General features: G+C 40.4%; 1 protein-coding gene across 1 annotated transcript in view; it reads right to left on the reverse strand.

Moving 5' to 3' along the window:
• Positions 1-422: 422 nt before the first annotated feature.
• slc24a4b (solute carrier family 24 member 4b) overlaps positions 423-27011 on the reverse strand; it is a 212391-nt gene continuing 185802 nt past the window's right edge. Inside the window, exons 15-17 of the mRNA XM_060917863.1 lie at positions 21279-21391; positions 18868-18933; positions 423-4496 (exon numbers count right to left, since the gene is read on the reverse strand). Of these exons, the coding sequence (XP_060773846.1) occupies positions 4344-4496; positions 18868-18933; positions 21279-21391 (332 nt within the window). The 3' untranslated portion in view covers positions 423-4343. The remainder of the gene's footprint in view (positions 4497-18867; positions 18934-21278; positions 21392-27011) is intronic.

Genomic DNA, 27011 nt, shown 5'->3' on the forward strand with positions numbered 1-27011 from the left:
CATCATGTGACAGATCATGTGACACTTTGATTGCAGACAAGTGGATCTCAATCAACTAATTATGTGACTTGTGAAGTGAATTGGTTGGACCAGCTATCATTTAGGGGTTTCATACGAAAGGGGGCGAATACCTATGCACACTCCAGATTTCTGTTTTTTCATCTTAATTATTGTTTGTGTCACAATTAAACAACAATTTTCACCTTTAACACTCTCAGGTCACAGACCCCCACAGGGGACTTTTAGGACTGTTAGTAAACACACATCTAAAGCTCCGCAAGTTTTTGTGCTAGAAACATTCAAGTAACACCACTAGAAACCTTGAATCTTCTAGTTTTCAAAAAAAAATTATATATATATATATATATATATATATATATATATATATATATATATATATATAAACTTTATCTTTAGCACTTTGTAAAGAGAATAAAAACAAATCTTACGAATTTCAGTACTTCAGCCAGCAACAGCCTCTTAACGACACACCCATCAGCTATTCACATGTTAAGCGCATGGAGCATCAGTGTCGTCATTCGCTCATTGTGTAGCAAGGGGAGGTGAGAACACGCCCCATTTCACCGGTATAAACAAGTGCACATGTTCACTTGTTTCCATACCAACTGAGGTGGGGTTTACATTAGACCGTATCAGCGGATCATCAGATTAACGTTTTTAAAACGATTAGCGTGCACACAGCAACACCAATACACGATTCGCGTGCACACAGCAACGCCAATACATGGATATGCTCGGCTCCGCAGGCATCCTGCGCTCCAAATCACTCCGCCCTGAACAGCGAGTGCCCTCTGGAGGGTGCGCACTCCGGCCCTGCGCAGCTCACAGAGCGCGCGAGTGAAGCGCACGAGCAGTGATACGGGACAACTAGCAGAAAGTGAAAGTCCGCGCCGTTTTTCAGCAGTCGCGTCACATGACCAACGTGGCATGACCAACACCAGCGAATCAGGAAGGTGGATGTCACAGTGACGTTGTCCAATGACGACGTCAGCTAGAGCTCAGCACAGCGTATCCGCGTTCCTCAATGTTTACACAGCACCGGATCAGATACGTAATGGATTGAATACGTGGGCCCTGGCGGATTCAAGTTGTTCTGCCTGTGGAGTCGTTTCCCGGCGTTTTAATGTGAACGGACAGTGCATCCGCGACGAAAACGAGACGGATACGGTCTAATGTAAACACCACCTGAGAAACTTTGAGGAATGGCCAATGCAAGGAAGATGTCTCACTAGCGGTTGTTGTCATGCTTTTTCAGTTAGCGTATAGGGAGAACTACATTACATTGCATTTAGCAGACACTTTTATCCAAAGCGACTTGCAATTGAGAAAAACAATCAAGCTACAGTAAAACATATGAAATCAGAGTAAGAAAAAGAGAGTGCATGTTAGCTGGTTAGTGGGTTGTCAGGATAGGAGGTGCTCTTTGAAGAGAAAGAACTAGCTGATCGAAACATGCTGTGTTATTTTCGTCAAGTTTTGAAAACATTTTTCTGTTGCCAAACTATGTTTCACTGATTTACTGATTACTGATTTACAGTAATTAGTTACCTAAGTCAACATGCCCTGCATAGTCATAGTTTATCTCCATCGCTAATTTTAGATTTATTATAGTCCGTGCATAAGTCTATGCATAAGATTACGAAATGTAGCTTTGGCTTTTAGGGCTTCTTTTCTTTGCAGTAACTTTCCAAGCAGAGAGGTGTGGGGGCAGGGAGGTACAGGGGCCAGGGCCAGGGTCTTTGACAAATGGACTATGACAGGGGGATTACAGGTGAATTGCACCTACCTCATCAATATTCATTTGAAAGGGCAACTGGCTTTGGAGAAAACAAAGGTAGTCTGAAGTTTCTACAATTAGTATTGAAACTACAGAACATTTCTGAATGCTGTTCTTACTTTTATGTAGCCAACACCTATGTTTACAAGGTTCGGACTTCAAAAGTCTTGTGCAGATATATTTATAGTGGGTTTTTTTTTACAAGGTTTGAAGACTCTGAAAATAGTTTTTTGTAAGGTTGTGTTTGCACTTAATTAAAATAAAAACAAATTTCATCACATTCACTTTACTCTCATATTATTATTGCTGAGGGCGTCCAGAAGATAACCATGTGTGTCACTTTTGCATGAATGTTTTTAATTAGATGAAATACTTAAAAATGTCAAGGTTTATCAGAATGCCACAGAGTGTCTGACAGGCCCAGGACCTCAGAGTATGGAGCACTTGCATGTGACGTCACAGCCGATCCAGATTGTGACAGACGCCATCTTGTCGGTCAAACGCCATTTTCCGCCTTCTACTTCTACCTTTTCTTCTGGAAAACCCTACTATATACAATTCTACTACAATGGCTGCGGCTACAAGCTCTCCCTACCTGTGCACATTTTTTATGTTTTTTGTGTGTATTTTTGCGTGTTGTTCGTCTGTACCGGACTTCAATATCCATTACAACCGTATGGACTTACTGGACATTGGTTTCCAGCAGAAAATGACGGTTTGTAGCGATTTCCATCGCATGCACAACATTCCGGACGAGATAGCGAGACCAGCAGGGTCTCCGTGGATTGTTATCGGAAGCAAAGCGAAGGAGGTGGCGTCGGGAGCGGAAGCAAAAGCGAGGCTGCAGGCAGAGCCGGCCTGTTGACTAAGCTCAGAAAACAGCCACTCAAATCTCCACTGCCAAGCTTCTATCTCTCCAATGCCAGATCCATGGTAAACAAGACGGATGATTTGGAATTACAGCTGGAATTACCTTATTCTATTCTATTCTATAATCGGCTGGTCAGTGCTATACTCAATACTTAAGTGACTTACCCGTCCAATGAGGATAGTTATTTTCTTGTTTACAAGATGCCACATCTGAGTCGCTGACAAATCCTGAATTTCTGTAAAGATAACTGTCCAGAGATTTATAAGCACGCAGTGCTTCACCACTGAACAGCGAGGGAAAGTTAATGAGGTAATTATACACGTCTGGGTATTCCGCTGGCAGTTCAACATCCACTGACACGGTCGTGAAAACTCCGTCCGGTAAGCCATAAGGGTCACTAATCTGTAGATCGTTTATTTAAGACATATATCTAGTTATCTGTTCATTAGAAAAATGAGCCGTGTAGTCCGTCGGTTGAAATTGATCCATTCTGTACACGAGTGCAGCAGTATTCAGCTGTGTTTTTTACTGACAAGATGGCGGCTGTGTACTTTCCGGTCACGTGACTGCAAGATCTCTATAGTGGTAGGCGCGTTGTGTAAGTCAAATGGTGCTAACTCTACAAAAATCCATTTTAATTTCAGTTTGTAATGCAACGAAACAGGACAAACACCAAGGGGGATGAATACTTTTGCAAGACACTGTACATGCATGAATCTCACAAGATGACATTCCAGAAATTTCTTCATACTGTGACAAATAAATCTGTTCAATGAGATGAAATGCTTTTTACTGAAAAAGCTCTTTCCTCAGTACACTTTCCTCCAGGTCCCTAGATTAAATAGGAACCATTTTCATCTTTAAAGGACAACGCACAAGTCTTCGAGTAATCCAGATCTTATCCAGATCCTTCCTTTCTCTCTCACTTTCTTCTTTTTCTCTCTCTCTTTTTCTTTCTCTCTTTTTCTTTCTCTCTGTCTCGCTCTCTTTTTGCTTTCTCTCTCTCACTTTTTCTTTCTCTCTCTCTCAATATTGCATTCTTATTACAAAAAAGTTCACCAAAACTGTTCGAAAGAAAATAAAATTTTTACATCGCACTGCAAAATAGGAAAACATGCTCATCTGTCAAGGTCACAAAATAAATTAATTAAATAGGTGTCAATAAATTAATAAATAACATTAAATTACACAAAAAACCCCAATATAGACATAAAGAAGCAACGAGTTTATATCGGACAAAGCCAGCACTGCCCGTATTTGACAGATCCACTCTGTAACATGGAAGATTTCTTTTCTCTGCTTTTCTTTTTAAAGAATAAAAGAGCTGCCAACAAGAAGATCCTCCTCTTGGATCATGGAGAGAACTACATGATTGAGGGCTTGTGTTATTGTTTCCTTGACCTGCTATGGTGAGGCAAGCTCCTGGTCACCAGAGAAACACCAAATATTTTGTGGACTGCTGCCAGTGAGAGAATATTTGTGATTTACTGTAAGATAAAGAACGATATCCGAGTCCACTTTGAGGTAATGGTGGTTTTGACACAACAGCGGAAGACCAGTGGCTGTTAAAAGAGCAGAGACAGAGCTAGTTTGAAAGAGGGTTGAGAAAGGAACATCAAGAGGGAGAACTGCATGGAGGTGAACATTAGAAAGATGTAGAAGACTGTGTGGGTTCTAATGGTCCTCCCGACACATGGGCAGGTTGACGAAGGTGAACACGTTGTACTCGATCATGATGGAGAAGCAGAGGAAGATGGCGTACAGGACCAGTACGTACACACCCAGCTTGAAGTCCAACTTCCACTTGTTGATGTGGATGCCCAGGATCTAAACACAAAATGTGACAGGTAGGTAGTGCTTTCACACTTTCTTTTTCTCTTCAACTTTTCAAAAAGCATTGAGCTAGAGATTTTTGTTTTGTTTTAACTGAAGACCAATCCATGATGCAATATTAGGGCCATTATATGTTAAAAAATGAAGCTGAGGGAGAATATTCTGAGAAAAACTCAGAAATTCTGTGATTAAAAAGTCACAAACTTACAAGAAAAAAATAGGAAAATTAGTGGATTTTTTTTTTTAATCAAGGAACCAGATCGCTTCAAGGTTAGATCAATGTAATCATACCACAGATACCATGGCTGAGTCGAGAGAAATGTCGTCTTTCCTGCTCAATCAGATCACGCAATATAAAAGAATAAAATGCTAAGAGATTTTCAACTGCATTTCCCAGAATGCACTGCAGCCAGGAAGCCCATGATTGATTGTTACACTTTTTGGATGCAATTGGACATGAAAGGATAAATCACACAGGGGTGGGTTTCCCGAAAGCCTCTTAAGGCTAAGAGCGTCTTTAACTGCCTCTTAAGTGCCATCATTAAGCTAACATAGTTTTCTCGAACAATGTTGTAGCCAAAGTTGTGCATTAGCTCGCTCTTAACTTACGATGGACCTGGATCACTCTTTCACAACAAAGAGTGTCTCCTCACAGCCGAATACACAGAATGCGCTGCGCCTCCGAGGGACTCTCACAATCAATGGGCGGAGACTGGTGTTGAATCTGCTGCTGGTGTTAAATTATTTTTCTTGTACCATGCAAGTACATAGAGTTAATTATTAAATAAATATATGTAAAATATCATGAATATATTTCAGTATGTTATGGAATTACGTATGGATATCATAATGTCACATAGCTATCACCACAGTTTAATCAAATTTAACTCCATTAGGTGAGTGATTATTGAATTTAGTGTCATAAATGAGACACATTTCTGCACCTCTAACAGTGTGTGTGTGTGTGTGTGTGTGTGTGTGTGTGTGTGTGTGTGTGTGTGTGTGTGTGTGTAGATTCTCATTTTTTCGTCTGAATGTTTCTTCATTTAATTTAAAAACATGCTTGGAATAAAAAAATATTATCCAAAAATGCAAAATAGTTTCAATAATTAATTCCCACATTATATATGTCATGCTTAAAGACAATACAATACAGTGGGGCAAAAAAGTATTTAGTCAGCCACCAATTGTGCAAGTTCTCCCACTAAAAAAGATGAGAGAGGCCTGTAATTTTCATCATAGGTACACTTCAACTATGAGAGACAGAATGGGGGGAAAAAATCCAGGAAATCACATTGTTGGATTTTTCATGAATTAATTGGTAAATTCCTCGGTAAAATAAGTATTTGGTCACCTACAAACAAGCAAGATTTCTGGCTCTCACAGACCTGTAACAACTTCTTTAAGAGGCTCCTCTGTCCTCCACTCGTTACCTGTATTAATGGCACCTGTTTGAACTCGTTATCAGTATAAAAGACACCTGTCCACAACCTCAAACAGTCACACTCCAAACTCCACTATGGCCAAGACCAAAGAGCTGTCAAAGGACACCAGAAACAAAATTGTAGACCTGCACCAGGCTGGGAAGACTGAATCTGCAATAGGTAAGCAGCTTGGTGTGACGAAATCAACTGTGGGAGCAATTATTAGAAAATGGAAGACATATAAGACCACTGATAATCTCCCTCGATCTGGGGCTCCACACAAGATCTCACCCCGTGGGGTCAAAATGATCACAAGAACGGTGAGCAAAAATCCCAGAACCACACGGGGGGACCTAGTGAATGACCTGCAGAGAGCTGGGACCAAAGTAACAAAGGCTACCATCAGTAACGCACTACGCCGCCAGGGACTCAAATCCTGCAGTGCCAGACGTGTCCCCCGCTTAAGCCAGTACATGTCCAGGCCCGTCTGAAGTTTGCTAGAGAGCATTTGGATGATCCAGAAGAGGATTGGGAGAATGTCATATGGTCAGATGAAACCAAAATAGAACTTTTTGGTAAAAACTCAACTTGTCGTGTTTGGAGGAGAAAGAATGCTGAGTTGCATCCAAAGAACACCATACCTACTGTGAAGTATGGGGGTGGAAACATCACGCTTTGGGGCTGTTTTTATGCAAAGGGACCAGGACGACTGATCCGTGTAAAGGAAAGAATGAATGGGGCCATGTATTGTGAGATTTTGAGTGAAAACCTCCTTCCATCAGTAAGGGCATTGAAGATGAAACGTGGCTGGGTCTTTCAGCATGACAATGATCCCAAACACACTGCCCGGGCAACGAAGGAGTGGCTTCGTAAGAAGCATTTCAAGGTCCTGGAGTGGCCTAGCCAGTCTCCAGATCTCAACCCCATAGAAAATCTTTGGAGGGAGTTGAAAGTCCGTGTTGCCCAGCGACAGCCCCAAAACATCACTGCTCTAGAGGAGATCTGCATGGAGGAATGGGCCAAAATACCAGCAACAGTGTGTGAAAACCTTGTGAAGACTTACAGAAAACGCTTGACCTCTGTCATTGCCAACAAAGGGTATATAACAAAGTATTGAGATGAACTTTCGTTATTGACCAAATATTTATTTTCCACCATAATTTGCAAATAAATTCTTTAAAAATCAGACCATGTGATTTTCTGAATGTTTTTTTCTCATTTTGTCTCTCATAGTTGAGGTATACCTATGATGAAAATTACAGGCCTCTCTCCTCTTTTTAAGTGGGAGAACTTGCACAATTGGTGACTGACTAAATACTTTTTTGCCCCACTGTATATTAACATATTTTAACACTTTATATTTCATTGGTTTTTGGTTAAAAAATGAACACTGTGACCTCATCGATTGGATTTAGCAACTACTAATGCCTTTAGCAATTATAGATGACTTGCAACCACGTGATCAAAATGTGCTACGTCATGAGCATCCGTCATGATGGTGGATATACAAAGCAACTCGGATGGCAGCCACTGAAAATGTGTCTGTAAACAATGCTGAATTTTCTCAGTATTACCACGATTTGAACGATCGACCGAAGAGTCGATACGAAGAGAAGATAGATATGTGTGGTTTTGACCCATATTATTTAAAAAAGTCAGACTTTCTGAAGATAAGGTGCTTCTACTGACCATCGAGTACCCAGATATCGCGTTCTATCTGGTTTGGCTGCCAAAGAATCAAGTCCGACCTTGAACGAAACATCGCCCGTTTTCTGAGTGGGTGCCCAGTCTGGATTGTTTCTATCGTATAATTTTGCTGGCGCTCCTAGAACCGAAATGGTAATGCACGTGTTAAAACTATAACAATGACCGAGTAAACCACGACAAGAGAGAGTGCTCATTTTATAGCAAAATTCTAGCAAGACGAAATAAAATTCTTCCATGATGTTATCGAGAAAGCTTTTGAATAACACCTGAGATAAAATGATTACTGCAAGCACGGGCTGTTTTGGTTTTAGCCTCTGTTAGATCAGCCCTGCCATGCTTGTCTCCTCCCCGTACTAAGCCTCAGAGTTTCATCACCCTCTTTCCGAATCACGGATGGAATTCTAAAAAATCGGAATGTGCCACAGTCACGAGTACTGTTGTGACCACAACCTTATACAGCACAAAGATATGGCAGTGCTAAAAGAACGCTTAAAGCAGTGGAAAAACAAAGAGAGTTGCGCACGCGTGACTATGTTTTGTATGGAACGTCGCTTGACTCCGCATTTGTATATCCACCAACATGGCCGACATCCGGGTTTCCATTTTGCTTTGATGTCACTTACAAGTCAAAGATGGGACAAATGCCTTTAGCGACTACTAATGACTATATCGAGGATGCGCATTGCAAAGAAGCTCTTGGCGAAGTTGCTCTTAAGATTCCTTCTTACAAGTGAGTTTGAGAAAACCACATACAAAGAAAACATTCGTTGCTTAAGAGCATCTTTAAACTCACTCTTTAGCCTTAAAGTGCAACATTATCGGGAAACCCATGCCAGGTTTGTTTATGCATATTATATATATATATATATATTTTTTTTTTTTTTTTTTGTCTTAGCTGTTTATAAATGTATAATTATTGTGCAAGAGAAGTTTCCATTACTTACAGTGCATGGATTCTTCTCATCTACCCAAATCTGTCACTTTGAAATGGCTGAGCCAAGAGTTATAGGAAATGTGGCCTTTCATCCTCGATCATGCAATATAAAAGAATAAAACACGAAGAGAATGTTGTCCTACATTTCCCGGAATGCACTGAAGCTGGGAAGCATGAGATTATTTCCAAGGGATTTTTTTTTTTTGTAAATTTGTGAAATCTTAATCTTGAAATTTATGACTTTTATAATCTCAGATCATTTTTTTATTATTTTTTTTCTTGTACATTTTTTATTTTGAAGCTAGACGGCCTTTTGATTTAATAAAAATCGGTGAAATTTAGTTCCCTCTGAAATGTGGTCATTGTGATATATGTTTATTTCTGTCATATCTCAAAATGTCAGGCCATTCTGTGACTGGGAAGTTATTTAATTTGAGGGGATTAAAGCAAATAATGTGCATGAAATCGCTCGATTCACGCAGTCAAGCAGACAGAGGAAGTCCGTGTGCGCATGCACGGGTTTACCTTCTTCTTCTTCTTCTTTTGGGTTTTACAGCAGCTGGCATCCACAGTATCGCATTACTGCCATCTACAGGTTTCCCTTTGAGCGTGCACTGACAGTTCCATCATTCTGTCGCTAAATGAACAACTGATCACACCGAGGTGCTCGCTCAGCGCCGATATTTATTAGTTTGGTCCTGCGTTTCCTTTCCTTCGTATATAACATAACGTCTTTTCTTCTCACTTTCTGTTACTATAGTCGGTCTTTCACGTTTCATTTGCACACTCACGTCCTCCATTTTTCTCTCCTGTTTCAAATTTGTATTCCACAATGCCTTGCATGAACAGGGAAAGCTCACCATGTGACACATGATGTAGTATCTTGAATTGGGTCATGGCGAAGCAGGAAAAAATAGCGGAGACTTTAGGGCCACGTGGAGATAAATTCATTAATTTATCTATTTTAAAAAAACTAATAAAATTGGAAGTCTGTGACTCGAATTTTGTAGTTTTCGGTCCACTAAACAAAAATAATTGTGTGTTGGGGAAAATTCTTTTTATGAGCTACACTTGAAAAATTGGAAGGCAGTCTAGCATTCATTTATGAAATTCTGAGTTTTTGTCAGAATATTACCCCCCCTCCCCAAGCTGTTTTTTTGTTTTGTTTTTTTAAACCTCCAATGGCCCTAATACATCATTGTACTGTACCAATCAGGTCAGAAGGAAGGAAAAAAAACATTAAGGAAAATGTGCAGATACAAAAAAAAGGGTTGTTTTTTTTTTAAATGCATTAATATACGTAAGGAATAAAACACTTCTGGACGTGCTGTTACAGGAAAATTATCCATGATAAGGTGGTGTGTTGCAGCTGGATGCAAAGTCAGACTGTCCCAAAATCTTTTATTTCTCTTATACCACATTGATTTGCAATCTATTACAATTAAAGTTACCTGTAGTGTTGTGGAATAGCCACAAGACAAGTTAATTCCTGTTATCACTTACGTTATGGGTTGTTTTACAATCAGGGTACAAAGTTTGTGTCACAAGGGTCCAAAATTCAAATTGATTCAAACTGGTTCTTGTACCAGTTTTTAAGTGAAGGACAAGTTAAAGAACAGATTTCAGGTAATTTTTTGACATATGTGAATGGTAGTTTTGTGTAATCTGCTATAAGATAAAGAAGATGAAGTGTAGCTTTAAGCAGGGCTGGGAGAAACAAATGAAGTGATTCTCGGAGAGGACTTTTTTTTTGACAATTCACAATCCACTACTTCCATAGTGCTTTTAAATATAAGGCTGTAAGCTTTGTGTTAGTTGTCTCTAATATTTATGTCCCAATATCTTGACCACATTTTAGGATGAAAATAATCATTTTAGATATGTTATTTTATATTGAAAAATTAGCTGTCTCGGAGAGGACTTTTTTTTGACACAATTACATACTAATTTGATCAAAATAGTCTGAAAACTTACTGGCATTCAACATTAAAACTTAACTATGTTTCCAATGATATGGAACCAAATATTTGTTTTATGGTATAAAGAATGATTTAAGTGCATCCCTTTTGGAGCTACCTGTGGTCAAAAAAGCACTTTTTCTAAATGACACGAGTAATTTTGCTAAATATGACACATTGCCATACATTCACCAAAAATAACGTTATCACCAATTTTTTTTTTTGCATGGTCAATAGAGCCATCACAGGGCTACAATAAACAACCAAGCTTATTTAGTCAAGCCTTTTGATATTGAAGATAATAAGTGTTAAATGTGATTTTTAGCTTGCGTACCCTGATTGTAAAACAACCCTTATAGAAGCCATAAACAGTAGTTCCCTCATCAACCTCTCTTTTTCCTCTCTCTCTCTCTCTCTCTCTCTCTCTCTCTCGAATATGACAAAAAAATGCAGCTTGTCATGTGAGTGAGAATCCAGAAAACACAAACTCTTATGTCCTGAAGACTTTCCTGTGGCGGAAAACTGACTGACTATTACAAAGCCCTGATACTGGAGACTCCTTCCATAAATGCTAAATACCGTAAATATACAAGCTTCACCCTTTCAACAATTATGTTTTTCCTCAGTGAAGACCTTCAGAGAAGGCCCAAACATATCAGCATTTCAAATGTTATATTTAATTTTTCTCATTTTTTAATTGCTTTCATTCTTTCATAATTTCATGATAATTATTCTTGTCTCATTTTAATTTGGCCTCATTTTCTATCAAATTTGCTTCAGAAATGAAAGGGTTACTATACTGAAAACATTAAAACCGAGTCATCCAATGAGATGTTTTTTGTTGTTGTTGTCTCTAGGCTGAGAAGAGTTTAGAGCTGGCTCACTCATTGGTTAGAACTTAATTGCTGGGACAGAAGGCCATGGCAGTGTTTGTTTATGTCGGAAGTGACAGATGAATTAACCAATCAGATTTTGATTTATAGTGGGAGGGACCAAAAATTTATCGGCCTCGGCCTTCTCGAAGGCCAACGCAAGCTTAACCGCGAGTCAGCGCCGTCAGCGCAGCAGTGAAGTCACCTTCCAACTGGTGTAGCGTTCATCAATAGTGTTAGTGAATGCTAATAAAGCGGTCAAGCCAGTGCTCTCTATTGAGAGCAAGTAGCACAGGCTAATGACCAAGAAACTAAGATTTCTGTCTCCAGACTCTTCTTCCACACGCATGTAGCAATGTCATAATTTCATATGAATAAAGTTTGTTTTTTGTGAACTTTTCCAAATCCCTCTATTGTCTACATGTTAATTTGTTGGGTTCCGTTAATGGTTCCACTATATATATATATATATATATATATATATATATATATATATATATATATATATATATATTCCCCCCAACCAAACAAGGTTGTGTAATGGCTCCAGTCCTGTTCGCACTGTTCTTCTCGGTCATGCTGAATTATGCATTTGCTGATGTCGATACTGGAGTGAAGTTTCAGTTCCGAACAAGTGGCGGTATATTCAATCACCAGCGCTTTAAAGTCAAAACACTCCTTCGTAGAACCGTCATACGGGATCTACTGTTCGCAGATGATGCTGCTCTTGTGGCAACCTCCCTAGTGGAAGCACAGCAGCTTGTTGACAGATTCTCTGCTGCCTGTAAAGCCTTTGGCCTAACGATCAGCATAAAGAAAACCGAGGTTATCCATCAACCCTGCCCTACGCCAAAACAAGTGAAGGGAGTCAAACAGAAACCACCAGTTCACAACTTCCCTGAAACTCCGTTACAGGTAGATGGAAAGAACCTGAAGTATGTGAGAACCTTCACGTATCTTGGTAGCATAGTCAACTCAAGTGCATCTTTGGATGATGAGATCATTAACCGTATTGCCCGTGCCACTAGTGCTTTTGGAAAGCTGCGTCATCGAGTTTGGAACGAACGAGGAATTCGCTTGGAAATCAAGGTGCAGGTGTACAAAGCTGTCGTACTCACCACACTGCTTTATGGCTCGGAATCGTGGACGCCTTATCGGAAGCATATACAACAACTTGATGTCTTCCACAAGAGCTGCTTGCGCACCATCTGTGGATTTACTCTGAAAGACAGAGTCTCTAATGCGGACTTGTTTATGCGTTGCGGTATCAGTGGTATAGAAAGTTTTCTTATGCAATCACAACTTCGTTGGGCAGGCCATGTTGTGTGCATGGAGGTCGATAGGATACCCAAGCAGCTCCTGTACAGCCAACTTGACAGTGGCCATCGAAATGTTGGTCGACCTTGGCTTCGATACAAGGATAAGCTGAAGTCCAACCTATTAGCCATCAACATCAACTTGAAAGCCTTTGAGCAGTGTGCCAGCGATCGAAGGGCTTGGTGGTCTGTGTGCCACAATGGCATCAAACAGTTCTCGGCATCTAGCATCGACAAGCTGCGTGTAGACAGAGCTAGAACTAAAGCAGCTGCACAAGTGCCAGTGGTACATGTCTCCAACCTCCATACCTGCGTTCATTGCGGTCGTCTTTGTAAGTCACTTGCAGGACTCAAGAGCCACCTGCGTCTGAGCAGTTGTCGCCTCAAGGAACCCTAAACACTAGATTAGTTGTTCGAACCTCATATGTCGTTCCGACGGGAGAGTCCATCATATATATATATATATATATATATATATTCCCCCCCAGATATGATGCTTATATTTTGATGTAAGAAGGTTTTGATACACATCCACTGTTTGTATCGGCTCAAATATGTAAATTAGCATCGTAAAATTCCATGTGAAAAGTCGAGTGTTTATCTGAGTAGCCATTTGGCTGGGTGCTAACTGGGGTATTATGTTGTCAGGATGCCAGAATGCTTTCCCCTGTTTCCGTGTGTTGATCGCCCAGTCAGTCGTTGTTTTCCAGGTATGTTTGCCTGACTATGTTAAGAAAACTCTTAACTGTCCGGGGTCTGAGGGTATTTTCTGCCACTCTGGGTTCTGAGGGTATTTTGGCATGCTCTGATTTTTCAATTTCAACAAATCTAAGCAGTATTTTCAAAGTCATATGACTTTTTTTTGTATTCAGCACAAGTTCAGCTACAATAATGTGTGTAGTATGTCTGTCATGATTGTACTTTAAAAAATATCAGATAAATGAAGATGTTGTAAAAAGCAGTTTTAGAACCATGTTGGAATGTGTGAAAAAAACATGACCTTACCCATTGTGACGAACCGTTTTGATGACTTGAGGAGATTCTGTTCAGTCTGAGGAATATATCAAGCACAAAAACTTAAATCTGCTCCAGTGATTTGGGCAATTAACTGGCCATCAAAAAAAAGTATGTCCTATTGTTTTGGGAAAAAGCAATGGCAGTGGGAGGGGTATTCAATGAGAAGTTTAAAAAATGTCCATTCCATTCAATGAGAAGAGTGAAAACTCCTCCCACTGCCAACTCTTAATCCCATCAGGTCAAGTCACAATGAGTAAGGTCATGTTTTTCACACATTCCAACACAGTTCTAAAACTGCTTTTTACAACATCTTCATTTATCTGGTATTTGACTTTATTTTGGTATTTGACTCTATTCAGTGTGTCTTGAAATTAACTCTTGTACTATTTTACTCAGTTCACAACCAATTCTATTATTCTGTTACACAATCACTCTGTAATTTTGCTCCCACTCCAACTCCAAATTTTACTCTCTAAACTCAAAATAGAGCAAAATTAACTATTTTGAGGAAAATACTTTTAACTCTGGAAAAAATTGCTCAGTTATGTTTCATGTGTATGCACTACAGCGCACACATATCAACCGATCTGCTCATCAGAAATAGAAGAAATATTTACACTTACTCGAGCTGATCTTCAATTGGATCGAGTCAAAGTAAAAAAATAAAATAAGTAATAATAATAAAAAATAAAATTAAAAATAAAATTTAAAAAAGCCACTGCTGAGGGTGCCATGGCTCAGTCAACTAAGGCGCCATACCATAAATCCGGGGACCCGGGTTCGATTCCGACCCGAGGTCATTTCCCAATCCCTCCCCGTCTCTCTCTCCAGCTCATTTCCTGTCTCTACACTGTCCTATCCAATAAAGGTGAAAAAAGCCCAAAAAAAATCTTTAAAAAAAAAAAAAAGCCACTGCTGATCATCAGTATTGCAGATCTCAAGATTGAACCAAATCGCTGTCCTGAATCATGAATTGATTCGCTGTCCTGAAATTAAATCACTGTCCTGAATCGTGAAATGAATCATGAATTGAATCGCTGTCCTGAATCATCCAAAGCATATAAAATCCGCGTGCCATCTCGCAACGAGTTTTACCTCCAAATAACCCAAAGTATGTCTGATAGATTTTATCCTCTTTACGATGGACATTCCTGAGAGAAACCAATCAAAAGAGACAGAGTGAAACTGATTATCATGCCATTGCCATGTGAATAGTCTTTTATGAATGTGTAAGTGCGCGCTAAGTGCGCCGACTCCGGTGTGACTGAGTAAGGTGACAAGTTTTATGTCTCATCTAATTTAGGTAATTTACAAACTATAATATTATTTGGCAGTGGGCACATAGGAAAGTGTAAAGTATAAAGTTTCTGTCAATATGTTTATCATGCTTGTATGATGAAAAATTCGCAAAGATATTTATCTAAATACATGACCTACTCATTCTGAACCTGTCGAGATTCGCCGGCGAAGCTCTCGACCTCAAAGGGTTAAGCTCTGTCAAATATTTTATTCGTTACTGTATTGGTTATTTCATTTACTGTACATTGTAAACTACACTATATGATTCATATTAAGTGCTCGACTATTATAGTCTGTTTTATCTCACAGTGTAATGCAGCCTACTGAACTGTATGAAGCCTACAGTATGGGTTTTTTGTTTGTTTTTAAATCATGCTTGGGACATCTGGAAAGGGGGATGCCAGTGTTCTTTCCCCTGTCTCCGTGTGTTCACAGCCCTGTCATTCATTGTTTTCCAGGATAAATGCTGACAGATCAACTCTTCGCCTCGTCTGCATCATCTATTAACCACAGAGAGACTTTTAGTTATTATTAGAGTAACCGACTGATTATAGTCAGTTACACACACTCGCCATAGTATTTTCACTCAGACTTAAAGTGTATGTAATGCCTTATTGTAATGCTTTAAAATGAATATATATTGTTAGTAACGACCAAAACGAATTAATAAAGCAGGGGGGAAATCATATAAATTATTTGTTATTTTATTATCAAGCACAAAACTATCGATAAATCATGGCGTCCAGATCCCAGAAAAAGGAAGCCTTGCCTCAGGGCATGACATCACACGTGGAACCCCGGTTATCTGGGTAATTTCCATTCATCTGACTCCATGCTTGTTTACTCACTGAAATTGGATATTGTTGCTGGAATCTTACAAAAATAACAATGGGAAAGTGCTGCGTTGTATTTGGATGTTCAAATTCATAAACAACAGGACATTCAGTTCACGAATTTCCGAGAAATGACACGAAAGCAACAGTGGGTGAAGTTTGTGCAGATGAAGCGGGCAGATTTCGTGTCGCCACCAGAGAAGAGTCAAGTGGGAATTTGTGAGCAGCATTTCAACAAGAACTGCTATGAAGGACAGGTGATCTTGATGGAACAGATAACAGGCCAGAAGAGAAAAAAAAAAAAAAAAACTTCTGAAACCAGGAAGTGTGCCAACTATCCAGACTGGCTGACAATGACCACACTGGCACCTGAAATATACCATATATACACATATCTCACATATCATAGGCCTACTAATAATAAATCTGATTCATCAGGTGTTCATCACCACCATGACGACCACATGGGAATTATTGGAGCAAAAAAGAAACCCATTTATTTAATAAATTACATTTGATCTGATATTTGGACAGTCTGTCAATTCCCCTATTATCACCCACTTCATATTCTCTGTCAATAATTACACTGAATAAGTCTATGTTTTAGAGGTTATATTTCTGAATTTATTGAGGTACATGTAAATATTTTCCCTGTATTTTGCAGCAGCCAGCTTAGAATAAAAATTCACAAACCAATCTGTGTTTCCAATTCTCTCTGGCTGGTGGTGCGCTATCAGCGGTGAGCGGGACTGTTGTGAACTGACTGAACTGGCATCTGTTTCTCGTCTTGGGGACTCGAAAAGATAACCATTTACTCCGGAATATCCTTGATAATCATCTGCCCCTTCATCCGACATATAAGAATCCCAATCACTATCAGAATTCTCTCCAAAACGTGATTCCATATCGAGACTGGTCTAACCACTGCTGAGCACAGGAACAAAATTGATATCTGAATTGTTACACGTGTGACATTACACACCCCTTCAGGATCTTCTGGTTCAGTCTTGGTAGATTCCGTGAAAATCGGCTGATTTTTTTTTATTTTCCATTAATTTATGGCCTTTTGGATCAGCTATGGTTCAAAAATACATCGTCAATCAACATAATGATTGCTGCTTTGTACAAGGAAAAAAAAGTGTGGTTTAGGGACATTAAATTCATTTGAAAGACTGAATGAAAATAACTGAATAACTTAAGACATTCATTTCCCTGTGTAATTTACTTAGTTACTTTTAAAATCAGCATTGACAACTACACACAACAGAGTGAGCTGACAGCAACCTGCCACTAATCCCTTGCAAAATCCTTTGCCCTGTTGCTTTTTTGTGTGTCTGGCTAAGCTTTAGCTGAGCTGAAGTCCCAGCGCTAATAGCAACGGTTCACCATTGTATATATGGTTGTTGGGAATTGCTGGGTTTCACTTGATGTCACATCTGCTTCATTAGTTATTCAAAAGTTTAGCTGGTGGTCGACCAAAGCTCAGTTGACAAAGCGATTGTACGGAGAAGGTGCATTGCTTGCATGAAAAATGCCTTACGCTTGCATTGTCTTAGGTTGTTTGAATCGATCAAACCGTGAAACTGATAAAAGTTTCTTCAGGGTTCCCCGTGAACTAATAAAAAAGGGTGAACGAACACAGGATTTCACAAAGAGACGTCGAGAAAGGTGGCTTTTGAACCTTTCACTGAAATCGAAGTGAGCCAAGTCGAAGCATGCTCGAGTTTGCAGTGACCACTTGGTGAAAGGTTTGTATTTCCCTCTCAGCTCTGTCCTTAGTGTTTTCCAAGTACTTTTCTTGCTATGTGTCGTTATTTTATGTTACTTTTTTTAGTCACGAAGCGCTAAAGTCCCCAGCTGTTTCTTTGTTTACTCCTCACAAAGTCCATATGCATGAAGGTCGTGACAAAATTCTTACCCAGCCGTACAGTTACAATGCGCCATGATCACTTCTCCGTCTTGTTTAACTAAGATCCAGGTCTTTAAAGGGGTTTCTGATGATCTTTGTGAATGATTTACCTGAGAGATCAGAGCCAACACAAGTGAGAATCAAGCCAACTGTTGTTTGTTTACACTTCAACTTGCAGCGCTTCATTGTAAAGACGCAAACGACAAGCTTAAAATAAACGTACTTACACGGGCAAAAACAATCCAGGATTCATTCGGCAGCGACTTGATACCGAGGTCCTTTACCCAGCCACATACAAAAAAGTTGTAAGCCTCCATACTCTTCCACGCTTTCATCTGTTTTGCGGTGTAGAAGGACGTCTGCAACACCAGATAGTTCGAGATGTCGGGGAACTCGACTGAAGGGTAGTTTTCAAGATCGTATGACAAATCCTTCTTTCCCAGACTGTAGGGGTCGATTCCATTGCACATAGCAATCTTCTGAATATATCTAAAGCGAGCAGTGGCTTCTAGATTACGAGCATACTCTGATAAGTCATCGCTAGTTGTTTGCACTACGGCAGCTGTTTAGACCTCCAGCTATTTCACTTCCAGTAAAACCGCTAAAAAAAGTCACATGACTGAAACCCAGCAATAATCTAACATCAGCAGTGTAAGCCTGACCTTAATCAATCCCAGACTGTCAATCAAGCATGATGATTAGACTATTAATCCACACCCAAAAAGTTTTCAAATCAAACTCTGATCTGGAAACTCCATAGCATTTTATCATTCTAACTTTTTTTCTCATTAAAACGTTTCCGAATGTTGAATATCACACTCAAGTTTTCACTACAAACCATATTTCCTGGGGCTTTAAAATAAACAAGAACACAATTTGGAGAGTAAGTTCTAAGAGTACTGTTCTTACAGCAAGAGCTTGATTGCGCTTGACAAATGCAGCAGTGTCTTATGAGAGCTAATAAAGTCCATTTACTGTTTACATGTAGATACTGAAATAATTTCAAGCTTCAATAAAGCAGCTTTTCAGTCAAGTCAGCAAAAGCAACTTTGTTCTGGTTTATTTGTCAGGTGTGTGTGTGTGTAATCACACCCACTGTGAGAGCGACAGAGGCGAGCAGCAGCACAACGGAGTACAGTAACCCTCGGCTGTTTATCATCACCTGAAAGAGAGAGCAGAAAACACGATGTTAAAACGCTTCCCTAGCAGAAACCACAGCACACATTCCTGATGTGAGTATAAATGCCGTTTAAGCAAAAATTAAATCACAGACCACTTTATTATAATCACAGCATGAGGTAAGATGATGAAACTATGCTATACGGGCAGCATGGTGGTGTAGTGGTTAGCACGGTCGCCTCACAGCAAGAAGGTTCCGGGTTCGAACCCAGCGGCCAACGGGGGCCCTTTCTGTGTGGAGTTTGCATGCTCTCCCCGTTAGGGTGCATCAGTTGCCCCCTAAAAATGAAAAGTTCCTCCGATCATGATGCATTTTTGTTTTTATATTCCTTTTGGTAAGAAAACACACTGGGTGAAATATCTCATCTCATTATCTCTAGCCGCTTTATCCTTCTACAGGGTCACAGGCAAGCTGGAGCCTATCCCAGCTGACTACGGGCGAAAGGCGGGGTACACCCTGGACAAGTCGCCAGGTCATCACAGGGCTGACACATAGACACAGACAACCATTCACACTCACATTCACACCTACGGTCAATTTAGAGTCACCAGTTAACCTAACCTGCATGTCTTTGGACTGTGGGGGAAACCGGAGCACCCGGAGGAAACCCACACGGACACGGGGAGAACATGCAAACTCCACACAGAAAGGCCCTCGCCAGCCCCGGGGCTCAAACCCAGGACCTTCTTGCTGTGAGGCGACAGCGCTAACCACTACACCACCGTGCCGCCCCTGGGTGAAATATTTTGACATATATTTCTTTGTTGTTTGTTTTGTTTTAAACGGGGTAAAGCCTTTACAAAAAACAAACAACAAAGAAAAAAACTCTCATATATACTAACCCTGATTAACCTGTATACCCTGTATGGATATTAGCTCATATACCGTGAGTAGAGAAAGACAAAATGGCAGAGCGCATCAAGTCAGATATATCACTTTGTTATCAAGTATTTAAAAGAAACAGAAGTCGCTAAAATAATATAGTCCCCCCCATAGTTCCTGTTCCACACTCCAGCCCAGTCGGTGGCAGTAATGCACCTTAAAGTCTCATCTCATCTCATTATCTCTAGCCGCTTTATCCTTCTACAGGGTCGCAGGCAAGCTGGAGCCTATCCCAGCTGACTACGGGCGAAAGGCGGGGTACACCCTGGACAAGTCGCCAGGTCATCACAGGGCTGACACATAGACACAGACAACCATTCACACTCACATTCACACCTACGGTCAATTTAGAGTCACCAGTTAACCTAACCTGCATGTCTTTGGACTGTGGGGGAAACCGGAGCACCCGGAGGAAACCCACGCGGACACGGGGAGAACATGCAAACTCCACACAGAAAGGCCCTCGCCGGCCCCGGGGCTCGAACCCAGGACCTTCTTGCTGTGAGGCGACAGCGCTAACCACTACACCACCGTGCCGCCCCGCACCTTAAAGTTGGTTTACCAAATGCCAAAAAACCCTAAAGAAGAAGAAAATAGCGGTGTGTGTTACTGAACCAACCGAGGGCGAAATAAAAACTATTCAAAAACAAATACCCCAAAAATACAAAAGAAAAAAAAGCAGCAAAATATGGAATGAAAGTATTTGATGGTAAGAACGTATCTTTTTTTATTTTTCAAGAATTATTATCGCATTTTTCACAAATTGCTACTGTCATTTCGCTGGTTTGTTTAAATTCTAAGCAGGAATGATTTTGTCGGACATTTTGTATAAAGTGTTTATTCATCGAATTGGCAAAAAATAAAAATGTTCTGTTTCTCAAAATCCAGTGAATGTGGATAGAATAATACAGTTATTCCACTTAATCTCATCAGTGCTACACACCTCGTCGGCTATCAGCTCATGTACGACTCGAGTTCATAGAATAACTGTTAAATAATACCTATAAATGAAACAATAATAACGCTGTAGTTAATATTGATCAACATTGCTGTGCATATGAAAATAATAACCGTAAAACCACGGGGTCTTGTTGGTACACAACAGCAGCATGACTTGAGAAACAAGATGAAATCAGTGTTTAAAAAAATGTGATGTTAGTCATGTTCCATTTCCTCCGTGTCTTATTTCCTCTGCCTGTCATCAGGAAGATCCCAGAGTACAGGAAGTGTTCAGGAGTGTTTATATTGATCACGGAGATGAATATATTAAGGGCTTTTAAATAAATGTGTAAAGACATCTTAACTCAGTGGGACAGAATATTGCTAAGCATTGATCATAAAGCCTCTATAAAAGCACCATGTTCCAATATCGGCTAAAAAGCTGTGCCGCATTACAGTTAATGACCGAAGACCAGTTTATACGATCACAAAGTGGAGGATTTTACCACTGAGCCGTAGCTGATGGCCATCGTCTGTAAAGCCCATGGCAATCCGAGACCCACCAGGATGTCAAAGACGTTACTGCCGATGCTGTTAGACACAGCCATGTCGCCCAGACCTGCAGCGCACGCACACACACACACACACACACACACACACACACACACACAAATATACAGTTGTGGTCAAAAGTTTACATACAGTGACATGAATGCCATCTTGGATATGAATGTCATGGTAATATTTGGGCTTCCAGTAATTTCTTTGAACTGTTCTTTTTCTGTGGCAGAATGATTGTACACCATACATCTTTAACTAAAAAAAAAAAAACACTAGAATTTGGTGCACAAGTTTTAATTTTCTTTGGGTTTTCTGAAATCAACACAGGGTCAAAATTATACATACAGGGTCAAAAATTTACATACACTCACTTAGATTATTAATTCAGAGGTGCTGAAACTTTCAAAATGTCTCTTATCTTGCCGAGGCCGAGGTCTCTTAACTTCCTGTTAGTGATCATGATTGACTACAGCTGGTAGCTTCTCTGTGCCTTCATAAAAAGGGTTTGTTTACAGCACTCATTGGATTGACCAACACTCTGTAAAATGAAAAGTCCAAGGAGCTCAGTGCAGATCTGAGGAAGAGGACTGCAGATATGGAGCACTTGCATGTGACGTCACAGCCTATCCAGATTGTGACAGACGCCATCTTGTCGGTCAAACACCATATTTCCGCCTTCTACTTCTACTTCTGGTTCGACTTCTGCTTTTACTTCTACCTTTTCTTCTGGAAAACCCTACTATATACAATTCTACTACAACGGCTGCGGCTACAAGCTCTCCCTACCTGTGCACGTTTTTTATGTTTTTTGTGTGTATTTTTGCGTGTTGTTCGTCTGTACCGGACTTCAATATCCACTACAACTGTATGGACTTACTGGACATGGGTTTCCAGCAGAAAATGACAGTTTGTAGCGATTTCCATCGCGTGCACAACATTCCGGACGAGATAGCGAGACCAGCGGGGTCTCCGTGGATTGTTATCGGAAGCAAAGCGAAGGAGGCGGCGCCGGGAGCAGGAAGCAAAAGCGAGGCTGCAGAGCCGGCCTGTTGATTAAGCTCAGAAAACAGCCACTCAAATCTCCACTGCCAAGCCTCTACCTCTCCAACGCCAGATCCATGGTAAACAACACAGACGATTTGGAATTACAGCTGGAATTACCTTATTCTATTCTATAAATCGGCTGGTCAGTGCTATACTCAATACTTAAGTGACTTACCCGTCCAATGAGGATTGTTATTTTCTTGTTTACAAGATGCCACATCTGAGTCGCTGACAAATCCTGAATTTCTGTAAAGATAACTGTCCAGAGATTTATAAGTACGCAGTGCTTCACCACTAAACAGCGAGGGAAAGTTAATGAGGTAATTATACATGTCCAGGTATTCCGCTGGCAGTTCAACATCCACTGACACGGTCATGAAAACTCTGTCTGGTAAGCCATAAGGGTCACTAATCCGTAGATCATTTATTTTAGACATATATCTAGTTATCTGTTCATTAGAAAAATGAGCCGTGTAGTCAGTCGGTTGAAATTGATCCATTCTGTACACCAGTGCAGTAGTATTCAGCTGTATTTTTTACCGACAAGATGGCGGCTGTGTACTTTCCAGTCACGTGACTGCAAGATCTCTATACACAACAACGGAATGCCTCTTGGAGCCATTTCTAAACAAATGCAAATTCCAAGATCACTTCAAACAATTGTATCCAAGTTACTGTGAGGTGTAGTCACTTTGCCAAACCACTTTGCTTCAAGAAAACCCAAACTGTCACCCTCAGCTGAAAGGAAATTGGTTTGGATGGTCAGGAACAACTTGGGAACCACCATGGCACAGCCCTGCCATGAACTGGAAGCTGATGGATCACTGTCTACAGTTCAGATCACCATGGACTAAGGGGCTGCTATCCAAGAAATAATCCCCTGCTCCAAAATTGACACCTTCAAGCTTAACCAAAGTTTGAAGCTGACCACACGGACAAAGAAAAAAGTCTTCTGGAGGAAAGCTGTATGGTCAGATGAGACAAAGATTGAGTTGTTTGGCTACAATGACCACCATGTTCAGAGGGACACTGTACCAGCTGGTGGTGGTGGTAGGATCATCATGCTCTGGGGCTGTTTTGCTGCCAGTGGAACTGGTTCATTGCACAAAGTGGATGGAATAATGAAGAAGGATGACTACCTCAGAATTCTTCAGCATAAACCATCAGAAACTTGAACACGACTTGGGACTTGGGAGTTACAACAGGACAATGAACCCAAACACGCATCAGAGCTGGTTGTGGAGGATAAAGCAGGCTAATATTAAGCTTAAAACAAGTCCTGACTTCAACCCTATTGAAAATATATGGACCGTGCTTATAAGTCAAGTCCAAGCCAAGAAAAAAAAAACAAATTTAATTGAACTCTACCAATTCTACCATGAAGAGTCATGAAATATCCAACCAGAATTCTGCCAGAAGCTTGTTCATGGTAAACAAAAATGTTTGGTCAAGGTGAATCTTGCGAAGAGACATTTTACCCAAATATTAGGTGTCCTGCATGTATATTTTTGGCCCTGTATGTATAATTTTGACCCTGTGTTGATTTCAGAAAACCCAAAGAAAATTAAAACTTGTGCACCAAATTCTAGTGGTATTTTTTTAATTAAATATGTATGCTGTACAATCATTCTGCCACAGAAAAAGAAATTACTGAAAGCCCAAATATTGCCAAGACATTCATGTCACTGTATGTAAACTTCTGACCACAACTGTACATACAGTCACACAACCAGCCAACACAGCCTGCACAGCTATACCTAATGATATTAGAGTCAGGGACATAGTGCTTAAATAAATAAATGTAACCAAAACTCACATGATAACAAAAAACAGACATACCCACATAGTAAAACATAAACCTTTGTCCTTTTTTAATCTATTGTATTTAATATGAGTTGTAATTTTTTTGTTTAAGTTATTTCCACACATGACGGAGCAGCAAGCAGTTGTTCTTTTAAAGGGGATCTGCCATGACACTCACTTTTCCAGTGCTTGTGAACATATATTTGGGTATCTGGAGTACCTACGAACCACTGACTCTGGAATAGGACAACATTTTTCAGGTTGGAGATACAAAGCAGGGCATCCGAGACCATTCGTCTTTACACAATCTCCAGATCATCCAGGATCTGAAGCCCTCTCTTGTGCTCTCTCCTCTTTGGGTCACCCCACAGGTTTTAAGTGGGGTTCAGGTCAGGGGACTGAGGTGGGGTTTACATTAGACCGTATCAGCGGATCATCAGATTAACGTTTTTAAAACGATTAGTGTGCACACAGCAACACCAATACACGATTCACGTGCACACAGCAACACCAATACACGGATACGCTCGGCTCCGCAGGCATCCTGCGCTCCAAATCACTCCGCCCTGAACAGCGAGTGCCCTCTGGAGGGTGCGCACTCCGGCCCTGCGCAGCTCACAGAGCGCACGAGTATAGTGCACAAGCAGTGATTCGGGACTGAGCCGCTGTGTGTGTGATCCCAGCGCATATCACTTACCACTTGCAAGTGGAAGGATGGCAAGCCTAAAGACAATCATAACTACACAATGGGCAGTATTTGCATCAGTATTTGCAGTATTTTCATACTTTTATACTCTTTAATGAAAGGTGATACAAGGCGGAAGTCCGCGCCGTTTTTCAGCAGTCGCGTCACATGACCAACGCCAGCGAATCAGGAAGGTGGATGTCACAGTGACGTTGTCCAATGACGACGCCAGCTAGAGCTCAGCACAGCGTATCCGCGTATTCTCAATGTTTACACAGCACCGGACCAGACACGATCTGGATTGAATACGTGGACGCTGGCGGATTCCCGTTTCCCGGCGTTTCCAGGCGTTTTAATGTAAATGGACGGTGCATCCGCGAAGAAAACGAGACAGATACGGTCTAATGTAAACTTGGCCTGAGATGTCCATGACAGAAGCTTGATTCTGTGCTCAGTGAACCATTCTTGTGATGATTTGGACTTACACTTTGGATCATTGTCCCATCGTCCTGCTGGACGATGATGACCCAGTTTTATCTTCCTCTCAGAGGAGCCAGATTTTGATTTTAAATGTTCTGGTATTTCATGGAGTCCATGATACCGTGTACCCGAACAAGGTTTCTAGGGCCTTTGGAGGAAAAACAGCCCCAAAACATCACAGAACTTCAACCATATTTTACAGTTAGGATCGGGTTCTTTTCATTACAGCCATCCTTCTTTTTACACCAAACCTACCTTGAGTGTTTATTGCCAAAAAGCTCTATTTTTGTTCCATCAGACCATAGAACATGGTTCCAGTCAAAGTTGTAGTAGTGTTTTGCAAACATCAGGCACTTACGTTTGTGGTTAACTGACGGAAAAGGCTTTATTTCGGGCAGACCTTCCATGTTGGCGTGAAGGTGGAGTCTGATGGTGGTTTTGGAGACTTGGAAACACTAAGATTTTACTTTTTCTTGTAATTCACCAACAGCGATCCTTGGGGATTTTTTATTTTTTTGCTTCTCTTACTATCCTCCTCACTGTCCGTGGTGGCAAAATAAACTTGGGTCCTCTTCCAGTTGACTTTGTAACAGTTCCAGGTGATGTCCACTTTTTTTTTAATTGCCTTAACAGTAGAAATGGACATTTTCAGGCAAGTAGATATTTCTTGTAATGATTCCCTGATTTATGAAGGTCAACACACTTCTTCTCCATCATTTGCTTTGTGTGTTCTCTTATCTTTCCCATGTTGATGGATGACTAAGGGAATTTGGCCTCTGTGTCACCTTATATTTGTACCCCAGTTAATCAAGAAGTCGTGGATTACATCTTGAAAGTTCCTACAGACTAATCAACTCAAAAATGTACAATTTAAATGAAAAACATGCTTCAGTTACATTGCGTTCATTATCATTTACAGGACTGGCAATAATAGCATCACGTTTTTTGTTGAAAATCATTTCTCGATGAGGCATTTATTTTCCTCTGAATAAATTTATTTCAATTAAACGTTGGATTTTTCTCAGTTTTTCGGCGTGAGATGAAGCAGCTTCATGAGCATGAGATAATGGTTTATACTCCCTATGTAGTGCACTCGTACAAACATAGCAGTTTGGAATTCAGCCATGAAAGGCTAAAAAGCTGACCTGGTAAGAAAGCTGCACCCCATTAAAATTTAATAATTCTCAATAATTTATCAAAACAATAAATTAAATTGCCCAGACCAATAAATTATTGAGAATTATTACATTTTGAAGGAGCGCAGCTTTTTTACTGACATAGCTTTCAGCCTTTAGTGGCTGAATTCCAAAATGCTGCATTTGTATGAATGCACTATAAAGGGCACATAAAACATTTGTCTCATACTGCAGTGCAATAGTCTAGGGAGAAGAGTACAATTTGGAACTCAGCCAGTGAGTGAGATAGCTTCGGTCAGATTGATTAACATCCAACTCTCTCATCCACACCCACAGATTTTGTTAGCCATTCAGAATGAAGCTATTTGCATAATTAGATTTAAAGGCACACCCCCAAAACCCTAACCTCAAAGTCCTAAGGGGTTTTTATTGAAAGTTAAAGCTAGACTGCCTTTCAGATTTTTCAAGTGTAGGTCATTTAAAAAAAAAAAAAATCCCTGACACCCAGTTATTTTTGTTTAGTGGACCAA

The sequence above is a fragment of the Neoarius graeffei genome, chromosome 3 (assembly GCF_027579695.1).
Source record: "Neoarius graeffei isolate fNeoGra1 chromosome 3, fNeoGra1.pri, whole genome shotgun sequence".
NCBI classification, from domain to species: Eukaryota; Metazoa; Chordata; class Actinopteri; order Siluriformes; family Ariidae; genus Neoarius; species Neoarius graeffei.